At 37.6% G+C, this 23,771-nt stretch overlaps 2 protein-coding genes and 1 long non-coding RNA gene across 22 annotated transcripts in view; 2 read left to right on the plus strand and 1 right to left on the minus strand.

Moving 5' to 3' along the window:
* The window catches only part of LOC126874428 (uncharacterized), a 34,034-nt gene extending 13,783 nt beyond the window's left edge, over positions 1-20,251 (minus strand). Inside the window, exons 1-5 of one of the 2 annotated variants that reach the window (XM_050636492.1) lie at positions 20,129-20,251; positions 17,548-18,259; positions 16,727-16,832; positions 16,285-16,493; positions 12,645-14,572 (exon numbers count right to left, since the gene is read on the minus strand). In XM_050636492.1, coding sequence (XP_050492449.1) covers positions 13,958-14,572; positions 16,285-16,493; positions 16,727-16,832; positions 17,548-17,751 — 1,134 coding nt within the window. In that variant the 5' untranslated portion in view covers positions 17,752-18,259; positions 20,129-20,251 and the 3' untranslated portion in view covers positions 12,645-13,957. Of the gene's footprint in view, positions 1-12,154; positions 14,573-16,284; positions 16,494-16,726; positions 16,833-17,547; positions 19,206-20,128 lie in introns of those variants that run through there. The other variant, XR_007692791.1, reaches the window with a different exon arrangement.
* The window catches only part of LOC126874421 (uncharacterized), a 171,172-nt gene that overhangs the window by 108,824 nt on the left and 38,577 nt on the right, over positions 1-23,771 (plus strand). The gene's annotated exons all lie outside the window — the stretch shown is intronic.
* On the plus strand, positions 3,084-12,793 carry LOC126874439 (uncharacterized). Its single transcript, XR_007692797.1, has 2 exons — positions 3,084-3,302; positions 10,454-12,793. It is a non-coding gene; the product is annotated as an uncharacterized LOC126874439 (long non-coding RNA).

The following is a 23,771-nucleotide window of genomic DNA, read 5'->3' on the forward strand; positions in this document are numbered from 1 at the left end:
TAAATACATTTACACGTATTGCACACAACTAAGTAACAACATCTCGCAGATTACGACAAGATTGTATTACTCGCAATATCAGACAATACCATTGCATATGTATATATATTTTATTGGTTAGTCTTAAAATTTTGTTTAGTAATGTTTACTAGATGAAGAAAATCTGTCGATGTTTTTAGAACGAAATGTTTTAAATCATCACTGTGTCTTGTCATATTATTTATTTTATGTTTATCACATAAAAATTGTTATGCGATAAACAAAATATCCTTTGAAATACTCTTATTTTAAACCCATTCAAACATGCAGGACTTAAAGATTTCTGACATATAAGTTTTGATGAATTTTCAGTACAATTAATGTCATCTTTCATCTTTATTCGGAGCTATAACAGATTTTAGTTTTCTATTTATGTAAAATGAATAAGAATCAAAATGTTCATTTGTAGAGATAAGAATTGTCATGTTTGCGAAAACAAAGCAACGCGTGCATATTCTAACAGATAGGTGACGACTCGCATTATTATATGGAAAGGTATCATAACAAATATTAACAAGACAGCAAATGAGTTTCATTTGTTTATAATTATATTTAACTATATATTTATTATTTTAAATCTGCATGTTAAAAATCTGTATAACCTACATTAATTTTGTTCGCACTGAGAACATGTAAATTTAATTTGAAAGGAATTTTTGCATAAATAATTAATGGAAAGGCTGGTAGTAAAGGTCTTAGGTTGTCCGAAAAGTTTCTTTCGTTTTTATCAGGAAATAATAGACGCACAACGTTTTTTCTTTTATATTACTTTCTTGAATTACGTATAATGCATTTTGTTTTGTTGAGATAAACACCGTGACATTCCACAAACTTGGTTTCACGTTTGTACGAAAGTGCACTGTTGTAAAAAACACGTTTGCGAAAGAAAGATACTTTCCGGACAACCTAATATATTGTACAAGATAGAAAAATATGCAGATGTTAGATATTGAAATAAAAAGGGCTTGCGACCTTATGCGTTGGATTTTTCCACCTGCCACAGGCCAGTGGAATGAAAAATGTCGATCGTCTGTCTGTTAAGGGACCAAGTGGATTTGGCCGAGTTTTATCTATTATTATTAATATTATTTTATTTATTATACTATTATATAATATTAATCGACGTACGTGTAAAATTTGCTTGCAATAGAGACGAAGTTTCCAACAATTTTTCAAATGGCCTTAAACGCACTGACATTGTATGCTACGTTTCTATTGAAAAACGATTTGTCTTGCGAAGTGAAAGTGACGCGTTCGTCACAGACGATTGCAAAATCAAAATATCCAAGCTTTTCTCTCTGATAGATTTAATTCTTCATAGGAAAATGAACAAGTACTTTTATCTCATCGATATGCAAATTTAGCATCGCCGTAATAAGCGTATAAAATGAAACTTCTTTGATTTATTATCGATTAACGTTATATTTCTGGATTATCTCGCGTGCGCATTTTCCATCCGATTTTGCGTACAATTTTCCCCGACAAAATGGGAAAAGTTCATTAGACGCTGCTCTGATAGACCAAAGTGTACAGTTTCCTTTTGGACGACAGTGTACCCGATCTATTGGCCCGTTCGTTCGCAGAATACTAATCGGCGTGGTCATTTGAGAACTTGTAACGAGCAGAAAATTAGAGCGAACGGCTGGCTGGCTGGTGCCGCCTCGAACTTCGACCTATCGATTCGAGGTCGGAACTTTCGCCGATGGGAAAACCGCAAGCTGCAGAGGCGTCGAAATAGATAGCGCGCGTCGCTGTTCTCATACCGGAAGTCTTTGGAAAACAGTGGACAGAAGAAAGTATCGGCGTGCAAATACCAAGATATTCCACGGTTATATTGGCTTGGCAACTAAGTGGTTGCGGATTTTGTCATTAGGTGGCAATGACAAAATCCGCAATCACTTAGTTGCCAGTCCAATAGTGCGAAAGTATTTGACGTGGAAAACTCTTGCGAATATATTAGGCGTGCTAGAAAAATCGTTCTGAAATTTTTATATTATCGCTATCAGGCAACATTTTCGCACATATTTCCATACGTAGAATCTACAAGATACACAGTGCACATTGTTTAATTGTGCTAACTGATTAACGTCACCGCCATTCTGCAACGGTGTATCATCTTTCGTTCTGCTTTAGCAATTGTCTAGCGGATTCATGGCAAAACAATCATGGAGCGTGACATGGCTCAAAAACGAGTAAAAATTGTTGAAACATTTGATCTAAGTAATCGTTGCGCAAGTTACGTTAGAATTTCGATAACGTGATCGAGTATTCTTAAATACGCTAATCATATTCTATCTTGACATTCTTTATAAAAAATTATTAACTTGTACGCGTGGAAGAAGCATTAACACTTTGACTGTCACGTAGATCACGGTTTCTCCTGTAACGCCAGGAAGGTCATTGGTGATCGGAGCGCTTCAATTTCTTACAATTGTAAAAATTGAATGAAAATTGACAGTTTGGGCATTTCGAATATAACCGATAAATAGAAGATACTTTGAAATAAAAAGTGTCCCATTGAACAATTAAACATTTTTATTAGAATATTAATAAAAAAATGAGAAGAAATCTTGCATCTAATGGTGCACTGTGTTAAAACACTTTAAACATAAATGTGGCTCGTCGATACAATCTGGACAATAGGTGATCACCTTTTTGGTCCGATTCATAGCAATTTTTCATCCCAACTGTTTAACATTTTTTTATACCACTCTTTGCAAAATTTTCGTGCCAGGTACGTTTGTCCTTCTTTCTTCTGCATTTCGTCTCGCAATCTTTGTCGAATAAGTATATTTGACGGCTCTGGCGAATGGCACTGTGTGAGGTGCATTGCGAGTGCCATTCTAAAATCTGATAACTTGATTTTTAGTTTTGTTGCTTGTTTATAGAGTATTATCGGGTTTGAAATTGATGTATTTAACAATAACTCTAAAGCTAATTTTATATATCACTCGAGGGTTCTTCTGTGTGGTGTAGAATATGCTATCATTCGATCTGATAAATCTACAACGCATTTTCCTCTCTTGTAATCTGCCACTACCATTGGTTTATCGCAAACATAATTTTTCTTGCGGGCCTGTACCATTTCAGCCGAATGTTTCGTCGAAATCATTAAAAATAATCCTAATACTGTTTACTAATATCTTCTACACGTTTCAACAATATATTCCGCACGTTTTGCCTACGACGAAATAACGAAAGCGAATTGTTTGTTGAAATAAACGAAGCCTTGTTATAATATGTCGCTATCAACTGTTACCAAGGTGCCACGGTGGTCACTCGTGGCCACCAATAAGATAAACGGTCCATTGGGGAAGAATGTTGTCTTACATCATCAATTTATCATTATTTTGCCATTATATGCTTTGAATAATGAAAATACTCCCGTGGTGTCCTGAGCGAAGCATGTGATTTCGGCGTGGCAGTCAAAGTGTTAAAACCCTTGGCATACGATGACGTCTTGAAGACGTCAGCAACTGTCTGCAGCGGACGCGGAAAGTCCTGCATCGATTCTGTTTTATCTAAAATGTTCTTTTATCTGCTTGACATAGCTGTTTATAACGCTTATGTCCTATATTCTAAGTTGCCTAATTCCGCAAAGCAATCGGCTGTAAATTTTCGATCGAATATCGCAGAACATGTGCTACACAATTTGTCTGTTCTTAATTATCCGACACACGGTAGACGGTCGCAAAGTGAGTGCCCAACTCGGCTACAAGCAAAACATTGACCACATTTTCGACTAATAAAACGGAACATCCTGCAAAAAGATACCATGTGTGCGTAAAAAATAATATAAGAAGCGAAACAACTTGACAGTGTAGGAATGTCTAGTTCTTGTAGATGTTGCAAAATGTTTTCAAATGTATCATACTTTATGGAATTATTCATTTATTATCTTATAATGTTACTTAATTACTGTCCATTAACAGTATATATCAACCTGATTAAACGTTATATTTATTTTGCAATGTGAATTAAGAAATAAAATGTTCTGTTTCTACGCTTGCATATAACTGTTCAGTTGAGTCAGATGAAATATTATTCTTGGGAAACATCAAATTCCATCTTATTTGTACGTTAAGGGATTAATAAAATTAATTTAGCAGATATTTTAACAGTTACACTATGAAACTCGTACGAGGTACAGGAAAATTCGCAACGTACCACTTTTTTATTTTTATTTTTCTTCTTCTCTTTTATACGACAGATTTGAGCAAATCAAGGCTGAGATATCTGCTAAACTAGTCACTTTCTCCACGTGTAAAAGCTAATAACGTTTTACAGAGGATGTGAAGATTGTTCGAGCGGTGCATTCTAAACGATATGATTCTATTATTGCGTTGGCAACTAAGTGATTGCGGATTTTGTCATTAGGTGGTAATATCAGTTTTGCAAAAAGTTCAGTAAAATATCTTGGTCGCATCATGGAAACAGACGGTGTGCGACCAGGAAGAGATAACCTGAGAGCAATACGCGAATTTGAACGCCCAAAGGACAAAAAAAATGTAAGACAATTGCTGGAGAAAATGAATTTTTATTCTAAATTTATAGAAGATGCCTGCAAACTCCTGGAACCACTTCGTAACTTATTAAGGAAAAATGTGGAATTATGAGAAAGAAGAAGCAAACTTCGGCTTAAAACAATTTGATGGAACGCAAAAAGCCAGAGATTGGATATCAGAGTATGAAACGGAGTGGGAAAAATTAAAAATCTAAAATGAGCAGAAGAAAATCAAGCGCTTGAAGATGTATTTGAAGTTATAGGCGTATCGTGCTGCAGACCAACCCTTGTTGCTAAAAACTTTTCGAAATGAAGTTTTTCAATTTTCCCAGCTGTACCATTAGACGGCAATGACAAAATCCGCGATCACTTAGTTGCCAACCCAATAATTCACAAAATTCATTCAATTTCCACTGAATAAATATCGACTTTCCTTTAGAAGAAAACGCGCGAATGTTTGCAATTTGTACATTCGTTTCGACGTCTTATGATCGTTCGAAACGAGAAAGTTGTCTTCGTCGGGCTCATCTATGTTTTTCATGATCGTGTTTCTACGATACTTTACGTCTAATAGAACGACGCCTCGTTGGAATTTTAGTTGTCTCGAGCTGCATTTCGACTATTCCCCTTTCTCATAAACGCGTAGACATCCGTGCAATCTACTTATTAAACGTGCAAATTATACGTTTCAAGTTTAGCGTGTTACAGTCCATATTACATTGGCAACTAAGTGGTTGCGGATTTTGCCATTACCGCCTAATGACAAACTCCGCAATCACTTAGTTGCCAACCCAATGTCTAAGAGAAATATACTATGTCACGCGTCCATCTACGGGAAAATTATAACTTCTCCTCTAACCGGTAGTTTACTAACAATGTCCACTCGTACATTAAGATCGGACACCCTGTATATTTCTTAGAAGAGGAATATCGAAACAATCGTTTCTCTCGAGCCACGAAATTCTTTCGCTTTTCTCCTTTCTCCGTGGCAGAGCGGAAGGAAGGTGCGGAGCACGGCGAAAGGACGACTCACCCTGCAAAATGAAAGTGGATTCCGCGTGCTACAACGACGATGCAGAAACGCGATTGCGTCTCTGTAAAGCGAGCCTGTTTGAAAAAAGCCGCATCGACGATTCGACAGGCGACAAAATAAAAGCCGCGAGCGAGTGTAGACGAATTATAGCGTGCAACGGCGTTAAAAAATCCGTGTAATTGTTCCGCTCCTAAAGCAGAAGCTAAGCGAACGCGGCATACGACCGACTCGATCGTCGACTATTCACGTTCACGACTCGGTAATGACCGTGAATCACACGGTTGCACAGCGGGCTGCTTGTGTGGAAAAACTTGTAAAATTGATTGTGCGTGCAAGTCACGTTAAATCGAGGTGATTTATTATCCTCAAGTGGAATGACCGGCGAATAAAAAGCTGAATCGAGGAAAGTGCAAATGACGCTAATTCCTCCGGTTGATGTTCGTGACTGGGTCCTTCGATTAGAAGGGAATCGAATCGAACAGGACAAATAGAATCCTTCGTTGAAACCAATCGATCGCCAGCAATCAGCCAGAGGACAGGCTCCGTTCATTTCTAACCCAGATACTCCGACCCATGCTGACGTGATCTGCGAGTAATTTTTTTTTTTAATAGTCCAACGTCGCGGTTCTCCATCGATTCTCTCGAGTTTTCTGCCGAGCTCGCTTTAACGAGCCCTACGCCTAACTGTTTCGTAAGCTTCTCCCGTGGTTATGTAAATCCAGACACTGGACTTGATACCGGTTATCCATTGGCTCCGATTAGGCGATCTACGTCGTAATAGTCGTCTGATCGACTTTCGACTACGAATCGACACGGCGACAATCAGGTTAGCAGGAAGCAAACGAGGCAGGAGCGAGGCGATGAACAGGAAGTTGGACGTTTAATCGACCGATCGGTTGTCGAGACGAATGCGTGTATTTATTGCGACATAATAGAAACGATAAAAACGACATTCCGTAAGAGAGTTGTGAGAACCCACGATCGCACTTTTTCTCGGATTCTGTCCACGTTGTGAAACGTTTCATCCGCAAACTTTTTTTAAAAGCTGACTACGCGATGACGTGACACGTGGTTTCCTGCGTGCAGTGAAACTGTTTTACAAACTTATTCGTTTGTATTTATGCAAATGTCTGTAGCTATTATTTCATGCGATGCAGTTTCGCGGATAAGGTGAATACAAACATCGAATATTTCCGAGTTCATAATGTCGTGCATTATAACGCCAAGTTGTCTGTCTTCCTGTCCATTTCTGAATTGTTGTTTGCGCGGACGCGTGGAAAATACAGACAGCCGGGAAATTTCTTTTCAGAGAGAAAATCTCAATCATGCGCGAGGAATGTGTCTCTCGTGTTCCGGCGTGTTTTACTTTCGCGTTACGAATTCCTTAAACGCATCTGTCCGATCGAGATCTTTGAACGATCGAAATACGTCGTCTCCAGTCACGTGCCAGGGGTTTAAAGGGGTTGCCAGACGGGTAAGGGGGTTTCTATGGATTTTATCAAGTGTCGACTATTTCTTATAGAGGCGAACGTGGAACTCGATCGATGCAGATACGCTCCTTCTTTCGGATTCGATTTATCGGATCATGTGATCCCAGTTTTGGGTCATCGGTGACCGGAGCGCATCAACTTCTTGCAATTGTAAAAATTACATGAAAATTGACAGTTAGGGCATTTTATAGAAGATACTCTGAAATCAAAAGTGACCCATTGGACAATTAAACACTTTTATTAGAACATCAATAAAGAAAAATGAGAGCAAATTTTGCATCTAACGGTGCACTATGGTTGCATTCATATCTTTGAGTGGTAATTTACGAATATTATTATAAACACATCTTAGAAAATAATTGTAAATGCTGCTTTATAATCATATAATTGAAGTTAGAAGTGTGCACATACCTTACTATTATACAGGGTGGTTGGTAATTGGCGGTACAAGCGGAAAGGGGGTGATTCTACGCGAAAAAAGGAGTCGAAAATATAGAATAAATTTTTAGAATAAAATTTTATAGAATATTTTTTTAGAATATTTTTGTAGAATATATTTTATAGAATAAAATTTTTTTTTTAATTTTTCCATCGAGACAACGATCTAGGAATTTATTATTATTTCGCCATTAAATGCTTTATTGCATTTTGTGCAATCAAAGTGTTAACATTAGGAAAGCAGTCGATAAAAACAGGGCCAGCGTGACCTTTTGCGAGGCCTAAATGTACATTCAAATTCGACACTTAAATTTTACAACAGGGAACTATTTATTTACAAATGCTGTTACATATTATATATTTTTTATAAGCAGTTTTCTAAGCAAATCCAAGTAATATTTTTTCGCATCCATAGTTCGCTTTGAAGTGTGAAGAAATTTAATGAAAGTAGAAAATCTGCAATCATGTATGACTTTTGCAAAAAACTATGGATGTAGTTTAATTTCTCTGAAAAATACATTTCTCTGAATGCGCCCGGATTTTTTTATCTAAAGTAGTTTCCAGGATATGAGGACTTCATGGAGTTACACTGAACTTTCGTGATTTTTGTCACTTCTTTGAACTTTAAACTACTAAAAAAAATGTCTTGCATCTGGTAATAGTATCATCATTCTGTTAAAAGTTAATCAGAATCGGTGTTTTTTAATTGGGTAATTTTCGTATACCGCGCCGGCTCTGGATAAAAATATCAATTTATTCAAATAACTTTACTAACTCCAGGGTAGTGAAAATCCGTTTTGTAAAATTACTTTTAACTTTCATTTGTCCGCCATTGCAAATGCATCCTTAACACTTAGCCAACCGAATAGGCAGATCTTCCTGTTAAGAACATCGCTGTGTGACCGAACGAAGGATCTGCCTTTTTTACTTCTGCAAAGCGTTTTCTTTTTTTTTTTGTTGTTATTATCAATTATCGTTTACCTGGAATTATTCCAAATTAATTACTGTTCTGATTTTATAAAGTACAGTATACGATAAAATACACCAATTTAGTGGTGTTAAAATTAATTCAAAAGTTATACTATCAGTTGTGACTGAATAAAGTTATAATCGAACGATGCCGCATTGTAAACAAATACTAAAATGCATTATGAATTTTTCATTTCACGTTTAACTCGTGTTATTTATCTTTAGTCACCTACAATGTTTATCTGACAAATGCATAAAAAATCCACTTGTTACTAATACCGAGACACTGGTACGACTGCGAACAGACATTCGTCAAATTTTAACACGTCCATCGTAAGATGACGATCTCTCGACTCATCGATCCATCGAGGCTGTAGCCGTTTCGTGGCCAATACGCGTGAGCCGCAACGTCGAATGAATTACGTGAGCGAGTCTGTTGAAAAGGGTCAAAAGCGGCTCGTGGAACCTGACCACGCATTTTTCGGTGAAAGCGAAAGCAGTTCGGCGAACAGGATCGGAACCGGTGAAACGGCGCTTTACTTGCTGTACCGGTGAGACGCGGTCGATCGCGTGGCGTGGTCGTCACGCAACCCTCGCCAGCTCCGCGCCCTTCGATCGTAAGTGTAAAACACGGGCAAGGTTCCGGCGTTTCACGGTCGAAATAGACGTCGAGCGAACGAAACCAGAAACTAACGAGCAAAACGTCGTTCGATCTCGTAATCTCGCATTGAGAAATATTCTTAAGCGGTGAAAGTTTCGAAGATACGTTTCGGACAATTAATCGGACTCTGCGTCGAGGACGTTGTGTAACTGCTTGTCTGCTACTTGTTAGCGGCTACATGGGGTGTTTTACGTTGTTGGAACAGCAAATCGTGGATATTTTATTTCTCAGTTAAACGACACACCTGCGTAAAGGTTTTCTCTGATAAGATATCCACGATAATAATCGAAATTTTTCAACGAGATTGAGAGTTTACTTAGAAAATAGCGCTGCAAATTGTTCGATCGAAATATTCGCCGTTGCGTTCTACAACTTTAATTTTTCTATATAACAATAAAAATGAAAAATTCAAATTCTAAATCAAATTTTGATTAACGTTTCGACTGTCACGTTGGTCACTGGTGACCGGAGCGCTTCAACTTCTTACAATTGCAAAAATTGAATGAAAATTGACAGTTTGGGCATTTCGAATATAACCGATAAATAGAAGATACTTTGAAATTAAAAGTGTCCCATTGAACAATCAAATATTTTTATTAGAACGCTAACAAAAAAATGAGAAAAAATTTTGCATGTAACGGTGCACTGTGTTAAAACACTTTAAACATAAATGTGGCTCATCGATACAATCTGGACAATAGGTGATCACCTTTTTGGTCCGATTCATAGCAATTTTTCATCCCAACTGTTTAACATTTTTTTATACCACTCTCTGCAAAATTTTCGTGCCAGGTACGCTTGCCCTTCTTTCTTCTGCATTTCGTGTCGCAATCTTTGTCGAATAAGTACATTTGACGGCTCTGGCGAATGGCACTGTGTAAGGTGCATTGCGAGTGCCATTCTAAAATCTGATAACTTGATTTTTAGTTTTGTTGCTTGTTTATAGAGTATCATCGCGTTTGAAATTGATGTATCTAACAATAACTCTAAAGCTAATTTTATATACCACTTGAGGGTCCTTCTATGTGGTGTAGAATATGCTATCATTTGATCCGATAAATCTACAGCACATTTTTCTCTCTTGTAATCTACACTACCATTGGTTTATCGCAAACATAATTTTTCTTGCGGACCTGTACCATTTCAGCCGAATGTTTCGTCGAAATCATAAAAATAATCCTAATACTGTTTACTAATATCTTCTACACGTTTCAACAATATATTCCGCGCGTTTTGCCTACGACGAAATAACGAAAGCGAATGGTTTGTTGAAATAAACGAAGCCTTGTTATAATATGTCGCTATCAACTGTTACCAAGGTGCCACGGTGGTCACCCGTGACCACCAATAAGATAAACGGTCCATCGGGGAAGAATGTTGTCTTACGTCATCAATTTATCATTATTTTGCCATTATATGCTTTGAATAATAAAAATACTCCCGTGTCGTCCTGAGCGAAACACGTGATTTCGGCGTGGCAGTCAAAGTGTTAATAATATAAATATTATAGAAATAATAATATTATAAATAATATACTTTATAAGCTAGTTATAATACTTTTTTCCCCTTCGCAATCTTACGATAAAATAATTTTATCACACAGAATTTATCGCTCACCTGATGGACGATATCTTAAAGTTACACGAAACAACGGCAAACATCTTGATCGAGCAACCTGTGTTTCTTTTCCAATCTTCTCCAATCGGAGATTACTTTCTAGATATGCGTCGTATTTCCATTGCCAACATACGGTTAAACGTATGTCAACAACATATGCAAATACATAGATAAACACGTGAAATAAGAACCGCGTTAAAGATCTATGGATCGGTGGATCCAAAGACCGTGTAACGGGACGTAACTCGTGAGAAAGATTACGAAACTCGTAGACGAATTACCGGGCTGTCTGGTCTGGTCTGGTCTGGTCTCGTTGTTATAACCGTGCGTGCATGACGTTGTACGTATCCGACTGTGGCGAAAGTGCTGGCGGACCGCTATGGAAAGAAAGCCAGGAAATAGGTCGAAAACGCGAACCGTTTTCTGCATATTTCCCATAACGATCGACACACCGGTATTCCTGGCTGAGTTTCAAGTTGCACGTAAATAGCTACTCGTGCGACCTTTTTTACCTCGCCTCGCCTCGATATCGATCTGTCCTCGGTTTTCTAACGTTGCACGCGTTTCTTCTACTCTCGGGTTTTTCCGAGATTGCGGCAGCAAGCTGTTGCACATAGATTTTATCTCGCAGCGAGCGAGATGCGAAACAATGACGCTGCCTCTCATCGCTAAATTGCCGGTGATATACTTGTTTAATCGTTACTTAAGCAGATGCTCCAGTTTGGAGTGGTTTTACGTGAATTTTCTATTCTTTTATTTACAACTATTAGATTGTCCGGAAAGTTTCTTTCGTTTTATAAGGAAATAATACACGCGCAATGTTTTTGTTTTATATTAGTTTATTGAATTATGCACGAACATAATAATAGAAATAGAACGATATGGTTCATACTTAATTTAGTAAAATAATATGAAACAGAAATTGTTGCTCATCTATTATCAGCTTATGAAACGAAAGAAACTTAATTGTTAGTAGTAGGTAATTGTTAGTCTTCGCTGATAATTAGGAAGATTAGATCATTGCGCAAATATTGCGTTCCTTTTGAAGATCGTACGTTAGGTGAAAATTGTATACAACTATTTATTGATAATCGATCGATAATTTGAATATACATAGGAAGAAACACAAACGGAAAATAAATAAGGTAAAAGGAAAGCTCGTGGTGTTCGTAGCTTTCCGTTTTCTATTCGATTTCTACGGGTGTCGCAACCACCCGTATTCTCGCGTTTCTTTCGCGAAATTCGATTGGGACGCGCTATGAAACGAGATTGTGGTTCGCCGATCGCAAACTAAACGCAATGGTACGCGATGCTTACCGTGTGTTTAACACTAGCACTACCGATAGTTAACACGAAGATATTTCTATCAAAACCAGTGAAAACGACTGGTGTTTAAAAAATACCTAATAATACAATATTTTTATATTTATTGATTTATTACTCTCTTACGGAAGGAATTCCATGTTATATAGTGCATTTTTAGTATTATTAATCCATCTGGGGCCAGTCATAAACCAGTCATTTTGACTGGTGTGGTGTTTCTAGTGTTAGCATCTAGCGATTCAGCGATCGATTCGGAATTTTCCTGATAACTGATATCGTCATATCGAAAAATTTGAAAAACGTATGGCAAGTTGTAGAAAATGGGGAAACTGGTTAATTGGGGTTCAATAAACAGATTGCAGCACCCTTTTACACTTTGACAAGTACCAGTCATTTTCACTGGTATTGGTATAAGTAGCCTTGATGCAAAATTATTTTCAGTTTGAATACATAAAAAACAAAATGTTGTTATTTCTATACTCAGAGATAGGATCGCAACAGGTTATGGGCCAGGTGCAATAATTAGTTATTATTTTTATTGAAAATATTATTAACAGTAATAATATCGAGGAGCGCAGAATATAACCAAAAAACAAAAAAAAAAAAGGGGGTGCGTGATCGATGATTCAGTGTTGAATATCATAAGGACGCTGTATCGAGTATACAATAATTGTTTACGTGATAATACAGTTATCAAAAAAAAAAAAAAAAATGTCGAGGGGGGAGTTTAAGTATAGAAATAACAAGATAAAATAAAATTCATTATATTATTCTTTTAGTTATCGTCGCGAAAGTCATTACATCATTGCGGAAAAGAATATAACACGAAGTAGAAATTTGAAAATAAAATTGTAAAACCAGTCAATTTCACTGGTGTGGTCGTTCTAGTGTTAACAGCATAACGCATAAATGTCATCAAATCGTCGGAACGTTTTATAAACGTGTTATGTACAATCTGAAATTTCACTAGCAGTGTAACGATTATCGCGATTGTAACAGCAAAATATGAAGGCAATCTAAAAATGTATAGAGAAGTACAAGACATTTATTGCAAACATACGTTGTTAATACGTACATTGTTAGTGAAAAATAAATAAACAGCGTGAATACTAGTCTTAAACATACGTATACAGTTAGTGCTATACATTGGTATAGATGTTCTCTCATCATGTGTACGTATTATAGTTTATAAAATAGCATGATCTTTGCTACCCAAAGGTATAGCTTCTGACAAATACCTTGTAACATGTATTAGATTGTCCGAAAAGTTTCTTTCGTTTCATGAGTGAAACAATAGATGCACAACATTTTTTATTTTATACTATTTTATGTATGATCCATTTTGTAATAATAGAATAAAATGGATCAAACATAATTCAATAAAATAATATAAAAGAAACAATGTTGTGCATCTGCTACTTTCTTATAAAACGAAAGAAACTTTTGGCATAACCTGATACGTTCACAGATTCGTTTCAGCGACACGACACTTAAATCGTACACTCTTATACCATTCGATAAATATGGAAATGGCAAAGAAATACAGAAATAGTTGGCAACTGGATTTTGTCATTAGGCGGTATTGACAAAATCCGCAATCACTTAGTCGCCAAACCGATATAAATACAGAGACGTTGGAACTTCGATACGACGAGTAACTGTGACATTACATGTAAATACGTTTGCACCAATGTTCTATCTTTCACGCGCATATAATACATATGCGTATGGCCATATTGGCGACGACGACCTTACAACTCCAGTCGGATGCCCCACTCTTTAAATTTAAACGCTTTCTCTACGTTCGAAAACGTGGTTACTGGCTGTGTCTACAGCAATTTCGATTCTATCGTACAGTGTGAGAGAGCTGCTGCTGCAAATTCTTAGAAATTGCCACAATCGCTGGCAACGTTCTTCAACAAAGCTCCACCAAAAATACGAACCGCTGTTCTGGTCCACGAGATCAACATCAGCTTACCACCGATGTAAGGACTTCCTCTACCAATTTCACAGTGTGTGTACGACAATGTTATCAATTGCAGTCCTAGAGGTTGATCTTGCAACCTGGACAGTTCTATGCTCGTAGCATCGCGCCATGGGTCGGTCGTTCCAGAAGAGATGGATTTAGCTGTGCCGGTCAGCAGAGGCAGAGACACGGCGTTCTTGTCGTAGCCACGTCCTCGAAGTTTATTAGAATTAGTCGGCAGGAATGTGTAAGGCGTTCTCGTTCGCGTTCCATAATCGATGGCGCGTTGCATCAGTTTCGTTGGAATCCTCGCAAAAAGCGGAACCGTGGCGTAACTCGAGGTGGACACCCGAGTCGAATCGTAGGAGGCTTCGAGCTGGTAGTCTGTGTGCGGGTTATCGAAAGCCGAAGCTAGAAGAAGGTTGAAGCCCAATACAGAACCCTCGATACCGTCCTCCAGCCCTTTGTCAAAGTCCGTGTACTCCTGGCCCAGCACGATGTCTCCTCCACTAGGGATCCTCTGTCCTATCGTCTAAAATCGATCACGAGTTTCGTACAAATAATTTGCCTTTCAGCAGCGTAGTAAGTCAGATTTCTATGGGAAATTCCGCGTAGCGGAGAATAGTCAGAAAATGGGAAATTTCTATCCCTTCAGGCACATTATGTAAGCCGTAATAAAGTATCGTAAAAACACAATCATTTGTGGGAAATCTGATGGGAAAGTTGTAAGAAGCGTGGATGAAGTTGTCAGTGCCCTGAAAGGCGAGTCGAAACTTTTTCGCCTCCACACGAATACGTGAAATGCAAATATTCGAACGCTATTATATCATAAAGCTATAACGCTATTATATTATAAAGAAAAATCTATAATTTTGCGATGGGGCAGGTAAGAAGATATTGTTGAAGTTGTTAATTAATTACGACGGAACGCGACGAATTAACACTTTGACTGCCACGTTGGTCACGGTTTCTCCTGTGACGCCACGGTGGTCATTGAACCACTTCAACTTCTTACAATTGTAAAAATTGAATGAAAATTGACTGTTTGGGCATTTCGAATATAACCGATAAATAGAAGATACTTTGAAATTAAAAGTGGTCCATTGGACAATTAAACATTTTTATTAGAACATTAATAAAAAAATGAGAAGAAATCTTGCATCTAACGGTGCACTGTGTTAAAACACTTTAAACATAAATGTGGCTCGCCGATACAATCTGGACGATAGGTGATCACCTTTTTGGTCTGATTCATAGCAATTTTTCATCCTAACTGTTTAACATTTTTTTATACCACTCTCTGCAAAATTTTCGTGCCAGGTACGCTTGCCCTTCTTTCTTCTGCATTTCGTGTCGCAATCTTTGTCGGATAAGTATATTTGACGGCTCTGGCGAATGGCACTGTGTGAGGTGCATTGCGAGTGCCATTCTAAAATCTGATAACTTGATTTTTAGTTTTGTTGCTTGTTTATAGAGTATCATCGCGTTTGAAATTGATGTATCTAACAATAACTCTAAAGCTAATTTTATATACCACTCGAGGGTCCTTCTATGTGGTGTAGAATATGCTATCATTTGATCCGATAAATCTACAGCACATTTTCCTCTCTTGTAATCTACACTACCATTGGTTTATCGCAAACATAATTTTTCTTGCGGACCTGTACCATTTCAGCCGAATGTTTCGTCGAAATCATTAAAAATAATCCTAATACTGTTTACTAATATCTTCTACACGTTTCAACAATATATTCCGCGCGTTTTGCTTACGACGAAATAACGAAAGCGAATGGTTTTTGAAATAAACGAAGCCTTGTTATAATATGTCGCTATCAACTGTTACCAACGTGCCACGGTGGTCACCCGTGACCACCAGTAAGATAAACGGTCCATTGAGGAAGAATGTTGTTTTATATCATCAATTTATCATTATTTTGCCATTATATGCTTTGAATAATAAAAATACTCCCGTGACGTCCCGAGATGAAACACGTGATTTTGGCGTGGCAGTCAAAGTGTTAAGGCAAACTATTACGCATTGGCACCACCAACTTCATTTACATTTTTAGAATTTTCCCATTGGGTCTGCCACGAATGATTGCACTTTTGATAACTTACGACCTACTTGGTATGACCTTGGTATGGAGTTGTTAGAATTTTAGACAACAAGTAGCATACGAAGTGATAGAAATTCCTCACTTTCTCATCGTCCTTCTTTGCAAAATAGATGAAAATTCGACGAACCTGATCAGAATGACCTTGAGCCCAGAGCTGGCCGTTGATCCAGAGTCCATAGAGCCCGGCCTGGTTCTCCCAACTGAGACAGAAATGGTACCATCGATTCTCTAGAATATCGGTCGGCATTGCGAGCACCTGTTTTCCTCCGATCTCAAGGTGAATGCTCCTGCCATGTGGCGCTATCCACGATCGTACCAGTCGCTCTCGCTCGTCTTCTGTCGGAAGCAATCGCGTAAACAGTTATTAACACTTCATCTTTGCAACATTAAATACCACTTGGTCAAGACGAGCGAACGAAACGCGACTAGCCGGCACGAGCCAGCGACTCTCTGAGCGGTGAAAATGCTTTTCGTGGCTGTTTGCTTGGCTGCGTAAAGGCACGAAAGGGGCCAGAAGATAATCACGAAACGGAGAAACGTTCGCATCGACGTTCTTTGAGTCTACTTACTCGAGTAGGAGAATATGGGATGAGAGTGAGTGAGATCATTCGATTGCATCCACAGGCAGAAGGTGAACTCCGTCAACTCCGGCACTGGCAGCTCCCATCGTAGAAACTGCAAATCCACGTTTCCTCTGTTTATACAGATGCAAAAAATCGGCGAATATATGCACGTGGCAATCGAAGAATTGCGCAATTTTACAGCGAGTTCTTGCGTTTTTTTAAGCAGTAGACAAATTTTTAAAAATTTATTTCTTCGACACGATGAAAATGTTCACGAATGATGTGGAAAAGTTACATAACGAGATTAGAAAAAAAAGAACAGATCGAATGGAAATAACGTGGTAGAAAAAAAGACAAGAACTTTCTATGACCAGGTTTGTTCGATACTGTAACCAAATCAGGCATTTTACTTTTAACGATCTCGGATTCCATTAAACGTTTCCAGTGGCATACGTTCGATCAAAGCCTTAAATGTGCGTACAGGATTAGCCAATGAACGACTGTTACGATTACGTGTCTGGAATAAGATGATTATGCGTTTCTACATAATCGGTAACGGGGCAACGAACGTAACAAAATCTTGCATCCTATGGATGAACTTAATGAAATTAAATTGACTATGATTTAATCCATCACTCGCTATAACCCAATCAATCATAATTTGTTAATTTGTCGTACATCTATCGCGTAATATCTTTTTGTTAATACTTAGAAAAGAATTTCTTTTCCTTCTGAAAAACAGACACTTTGCAAACTTTTGCAAACATCGTAGATCTCATTGTAAAGAAGAAAATGAAGCGATTTCTAAGCTTTCCAAACTTTCTCACCTGAATGTATCCCTTCTGAGTGAGCTCCACCTTGTGCATAGGAGTCTCGTGTTTCTGTTCTATCGGCATCGTTGACCCCCAACATGGAACTATTGCGTAACCCAATAAAATCAAACGAAAGGTTTCAATAGCATAATTTCGACGATTGTCGAAAGTTTGAGAAAGTTTCGACGAGTTCTCCGTTCGTCCGCTCGATCCGTTCATCCCTTTAGCCTCTTCCAAGAAGCGATCGTCTGCTAATGGTCGTTCGATTAATCTCGAAACGAAGGATCGTCCTTCTGAGCGAAATCTGGATAATTGCGAGAGTTGGTCGGTTGCTTGTACGTTCGATCTCGAGCAGGAGAAACGAAGCCCGGTGTGGCGAACAGTCGACGCGAGTAAACAACACTAAGCAAGGCTAGTGGCAAGGTAAGGTGGGCGAGCACAGCCCGCGTGAACAGGTTGAATAGCGAAGAGGAAGGAGCACCTTGTCCATGATACCAGTCGACGAATCGTTTGACCGCTAAATTCGAAGTAATTTCACCGTTTCTTTTCACGTACTCGCGTCTTACAGTTACTTCGTACGATGATACTCGCGTTAACGTTCCGCTTGGTTGTTTGTTGTTTCTTGTTCGTATAAATCGTGTATCATGGACCGTGTTGCGTATTTTCTGCAATTCTTGTTGCTCATCTTGTCTCAGGTTTAACCTAATCTTCCGTTAGTCTTTTGTTTCTCATGTTCACGAAAGAATGTTTCACAAAATTATATTTAGAGCGATTGGAGAAGAGAAAGTAAATCATTGAATTTTTGGAGAGTTTCTCATCGTTGCAATATTAATCGTCTGATGCTATGACGATCTGATCGATGTTTTTTAAAAGGTTTACAAAATTTGCTTTTAATAATCTTCTGTATTATGGTTTTATTATATCTAATTATTTATTATTAATTATATCAATAAACACATTGTACGTCGTATTTTCGTCCATTTTCGTAAATACATACAGTGGCTCACGAAAGTATTCGAACGCTTGCATATGCACACTTGAATGACCGAAATAATGTACATTAAAGTAATTTGCTTAGACAAGCAGATGTCAGTAGGAAGATGGAGGTCTTAAGATTATATCAGTAAAATTTGGAAAAGATTGTAAGTGACTGAGAAAAGTATTTGAACGCTACATATATTATTCAATTATTTGATATTAATATTTTGTTGGGCCAACTTTAGCAGCAATAGTGTGTCTCAATCGACGTCCCATACTGTAAACCAATGATTTTGTAAAACTACACTCAACGGAGTTCCATATTTTTATAATTTTATCTTTCAATACTTGCTTTCAGATTATCTGAAATTTATTTCATCTTTTTCCCATTTCAGCCTATAAATTTTCAATAGGATTTACGTCTGGACTTTGCGGTGAAGTAATTAACACGTGTGGTGTGTTATATACGATTCATTCTTTCACAATTCTAGCAGTATGCTTAGGATCATTATCTTGTTGGAAGTGGAAATCTTTCAGTAATCCTAATTTACGGGCAATTTCTTCAAGGTTATTTTTTAAAATATTAAAATATTGATATTTATCAAGTGTTCCATCAATAAATATCAAATTTCCAGTGCCACCGGCAGCCATGCACCCCACACCATGACCGATCCACCTTCGTGTTTTACTATTTGATGTAAATGACGAATTTCCAATTCCGTATTTGATTTTCTCCACACATAATTTTGACCACCCGAGCCAAAAATGTTAAATTTTGACTCGTCCGAAAAGATGACCGTTCCAAAAAAAATTATCTTTATTAATATAGGTTTTTGCAGAAGTCAATCTTTTTTTATGATTTACCGCATTAACATATGGCTTCTTCCACGGTACTCTCCATGAAAATCACTGTTTCGTAAGATTCGTCGACACAATTCCGGGTAAACTTTTTTATAAAACATATCAGCTACCATACTTGCGAGTTGAGGAGCGGATGTAGTAGGATTTTTTTTTAATTCGCCAATGATAACTTTCTCCTCTCTTCCAGTCAATTTCTTTGGTCGACGTATCGAGCTTTGTTTGCAAGTGTCCCCTCGTTCTTTGACTTTTTTATGATATAGTGTATCGTTGACTTACTTCTGTTCACAACTCCGGCAATCTCGTTATATGATTTGCCATCCACATGTAATCGGAATATTATTTCTCTTTTACACTTTTCTTTCAGACTTTTTGATATTCATTTTAAATACTATTGTGCACACTTTTACGTTACTGTTACTGGAACGATATTCTAAGATCAAGCGAACGTACCAATATTTTCATTTAGCAATGATGTTTACATTCGCATTGCAAAGGAAGATGAAAACCTATCAACAGTGTTACAGCGTTAGAATACTTTTGTGAGACACTTGTCATGAATGTTTCTAATAAACGTATCCTAACTCCTGTCTATATTGTTCAATCGTTTTCAAATTTTACTCGTGTAATCTTGAGACTTTCCCCTCATTATACATGCCAAATTGTTTGAACAAATTAGTTTAGTGCACCTCATTTTTATTAATTGAAATTTGTAAGTGTAAGTGTTTGAATACTTTCGTCAGCCACTTTATGTACGTACGTGTACGAATCGTTGGTTGAACGAGAAATTTCGCTTGTCCCCAAACTTCAGTGAAGCAGGTGGTCCGCTTGGCAAACGAATCCGGCAACTACTGTGACAAAATGACAAGCTACTGAATGAGCGAACTCCATTGAAGAAATGGATGGACGTAGCTGGTTAATAGCGAGTGGTGGGGCAAAGTTGTTTTCTTTACCTACTTGACCACAAAGCCTAAAAATTTCCATCAATTTCGTTAATTAATTACACTACTGGACGGTTGCTAGCAGCTTGCTTATTTGTCACTTGCCATTTATTTCACTGGCCGTCACTGTACGAGCCTCGAGCGTACATTCTTCGCCAAAAAGATAGCCCAGGTGTGCTATCTTTAAATTTTCAATGACGCGTGTAAAATTTTTCGTCTGTAACTTATAATATGAAAATATTACGAGCTCAGATAATTAAAAATATTATGAGGTTTAGTGTGCAACAAAAAAGTTGTTTTATTTTAAGAACGAAATGATAACACACTCTGTTCAGTAGTTCATGATTTATCAACGAATAAAGATTACAGTACAATATTACATAAATTTGTAAGTATGGGATGCTGAAAAAAATTAAACGAGTCTGAAAAAAAGCAAATTCTTAAACTAAAACAGCAACAGTTATCAGTAGCAGAAATATCGAAAATAATAAGAAGAAGTCGTAAAGTAATACGGAATTTCTTAAAAAATGTTGAAGATTATGGCAAAAAGAAAAGTACTGGTCGGCCGTCATCGTTGTCCCATCGTGATAAACGAGCAATGTTGAGTGTAGCTTCCAACTGGCAATTAACGACGAAGCAAATAATGGAAAAATCTAGTGTTAGTGCCAGTGTTTCGAGTGTTCGTCGAGTTCTACTATCCTGCGAAGATATTAAGAGGCTAAAATTGAAAAAGGAATCCTTCGTTAACAACGAAACACAAAGTAGAACGTTTAAGCTTTGCAAAAGAAACGGTGCATTGGAAAAAGAAACGGAGAAGGGTGCTATTTTCAGACGAAAAAAGATTCAACTTGGATGGTCCTGATGGATCGCAATATTATTTTCATGACATAAGAAAAGAGACAATGTCGGCAATTCGACGACAAATGGGAGGAGGCAGCGTGATGGTTTGGCCCGGCATCGGTTATTTCGCCAAGACAAGTATCAAGTTCATCAATGGCAGAATAAATAATGTCCTATACATAAATTTAATTAGAGTACAAAGGAGATATGCGAAATGGATATTAGGCTTAGATATGACAACACCAAATTATATACTGATAGAAGAATGCAGGGTAATAGAAGTAAAAGAAAAAGCATTAAAAAGAGCAGCAAGGTACGAAGAGAAAGCCCTAGAATCAAAAAAGGAATTAGTAGAAAGGAGTGTATAAAGGGAAGAGAGAGAGAGAGAGAGAATGGGGAAATGGCCAAGAAGGGAAAAGAGCAAGAAAGAGAAAGAAGAGACTGGAAGAGGTGAGAAAGGGAGAGACACAGATGGAAGCAAGAAAGGAGCAAGAAAGGATGACAGCAGACCAAATTATAGAAGAAAGAAGAAAGAGAGAAGCAGAAGAGAGGGGGAAAGGATAAGGGAATCCAAGTATAATATACACTACAGAAACATAGTCAAAGAAAAATGACCAAAGTACTTAGAAGGGAGGATGAAATGGAAGGACAGGAGAATACTGGCAAGATTCAAATGCGAAAACGAGACCAAAGCAAGGGAATACTGGAAAGAAGAGAGGAAAACAAGATGCAGACTATGTAGAAGGAAAGAAGAAAACCTGAGACATGTAATAGAAGAATGTGAAATAACGGGAGGACCAAAGGACATAGGAAAAACGCTAAGCGAGACTGGAGAAGGTTTAACAGAACTGAAAGCAATAATAGAGAAGAGAAGGGTAAACGACAGGAAGGATGCACAGCAAGGAGGCTAAAGACCAATGTGGCAATAGTTTTTAGTCATTAGTTGCTAATTCATAGTTTCTAGTTTTAGTTTTCAGAGGTAGAATAAGCAAGGTAGTGTAATAGAATAGAGTGGAAAAGAGGGGAGGTAGACACACAGGGTGGTTGGTAACTGGTGGTACAAGCGGAAAGGGGGTGATTCTACGCGAAAAAAGAAGTCGAAAATATAGAATAACAATTTTTCGTTCGAGGCTTTGCTTTCGAGAAAATTGACTTTGAATTTTCGCTCGGTACGCGTCCACTTTATCGCGTCTCGTTATAACGGATCTCACTGTAGATCGTCGTCTCGATGGAAAAATTAAAAAAAAAAGAAAAAAATTTTTATTCCATATTTTCGACTTCTTTTTTCGCGTAGAATCAACCCCTTTCCGCTTGTACCACCAGTTACCAACCACCCTGTATAAGAAGAGAAATAGACATAAGAGATGTAAAATCAAAAGTTCGTCCAAAACCGAGAGGACTAAGCAATAATAATAAAATAATAAAAAAACATAAATTTAATCGAAGAACAAATAAATAATCATGCAGAACGCATTTCTGGACCTGATTACCTAACCTGAGCTCATAATGTTTTCGTATTATACGTTACAGACGCCATTTAGACAAACTTTACACGCGCCATTGAGAAATTAAAGATAGCACGCGTGAACTACTTTTTTGGCGAGGAGTGTAGCTGAAGGAGTTCGAAAGAAATCGAAGAAGTCGTTAGGATTTAAAGCCGCGGCATTTACAATTGCTTTGTCGATTGGCCACTCTCCTCTCGCTGCTATTCAAACGATGACGCATAGGACGAAATGGTTTTCGTTCGAAATAACAGGCACGTAGTTAAGCGATAGATCGGTTTGAGGCTCGTATAACGATTGCGCAACTTTGAAAGCAGAGCTAGGATATTAGACAGTGAAAGAAGCCATTTCAAAATATCAGCATCCTATAAAAAACATAGTGTTGCCTGGCTAATATTTAGGCAGCTCCTTCGTCTGGTTAATAAACATAAACTTATGCAACTGTTTCAAGAGAGCAACAATCCGCGTTTTTGTTTATATGTTACTCAGCAAAATAAGAAAAATCAAATTTCTCCTATCCTTTTGATTTTGCGATCGTTCTATTATTATAAACAAATGTTAACTTCGTATTATTTTTACCGTATTGTGTCTTATTAAATGGCTATTGGACACGAGGTATATTTAGATAATTTTCGATCGAATATTTACAACGGCTGTGTACGAGGAAATAACAAATCAAAGTAAAGGCAAAGAGAAAGCAACTAGACGTCAAATTTAAAAGATTGAGTTAGATTGTATTACCTGGGCGTAAATTACCGCTCTCACTAAACGATAAACTTTTCCTATATTACGTCATTTTCGTATCAATTTCGAATATTACATATCGAATTTGATGAAAAACAAGGAAGAACACTGTGCAGGGACCGAACGAGTTTCGCATGGAACCGGCTTTTACTTAAAACACGGACCATGCAATTTCTTTGTAGCTTTAGATGGATGAAAAAAATGTTCCGTTTAAAAATATCACCTCCAAAGCTCGTGACAAAATGACTTTGAGAAAGGGCTCCTTCCAGCGCTACGCGTGCCCTTGCGTGCAATGGTGGAACTTTGTCAACTGGAAGATCTTTCCATAAGATGGTAAAGAAGACCTAAATAAAAATTTAGGTGATCTCGTGTATCT

The sequence above is a fragment of the Bombus huntii genome, chromosome 16, assembly GCF_024542735.1.
Source record: "Bombus huntii isolate Logan2020A chromosome 16, iyBomHunt1.1, whole genome shotgun sequence".
NCBI classification, from domain to species: Eukaryota; Metazoa; Arthropoda; class Insecta; order Hymenoptera; family Apidae; genus Bombus; species Bombus huntii.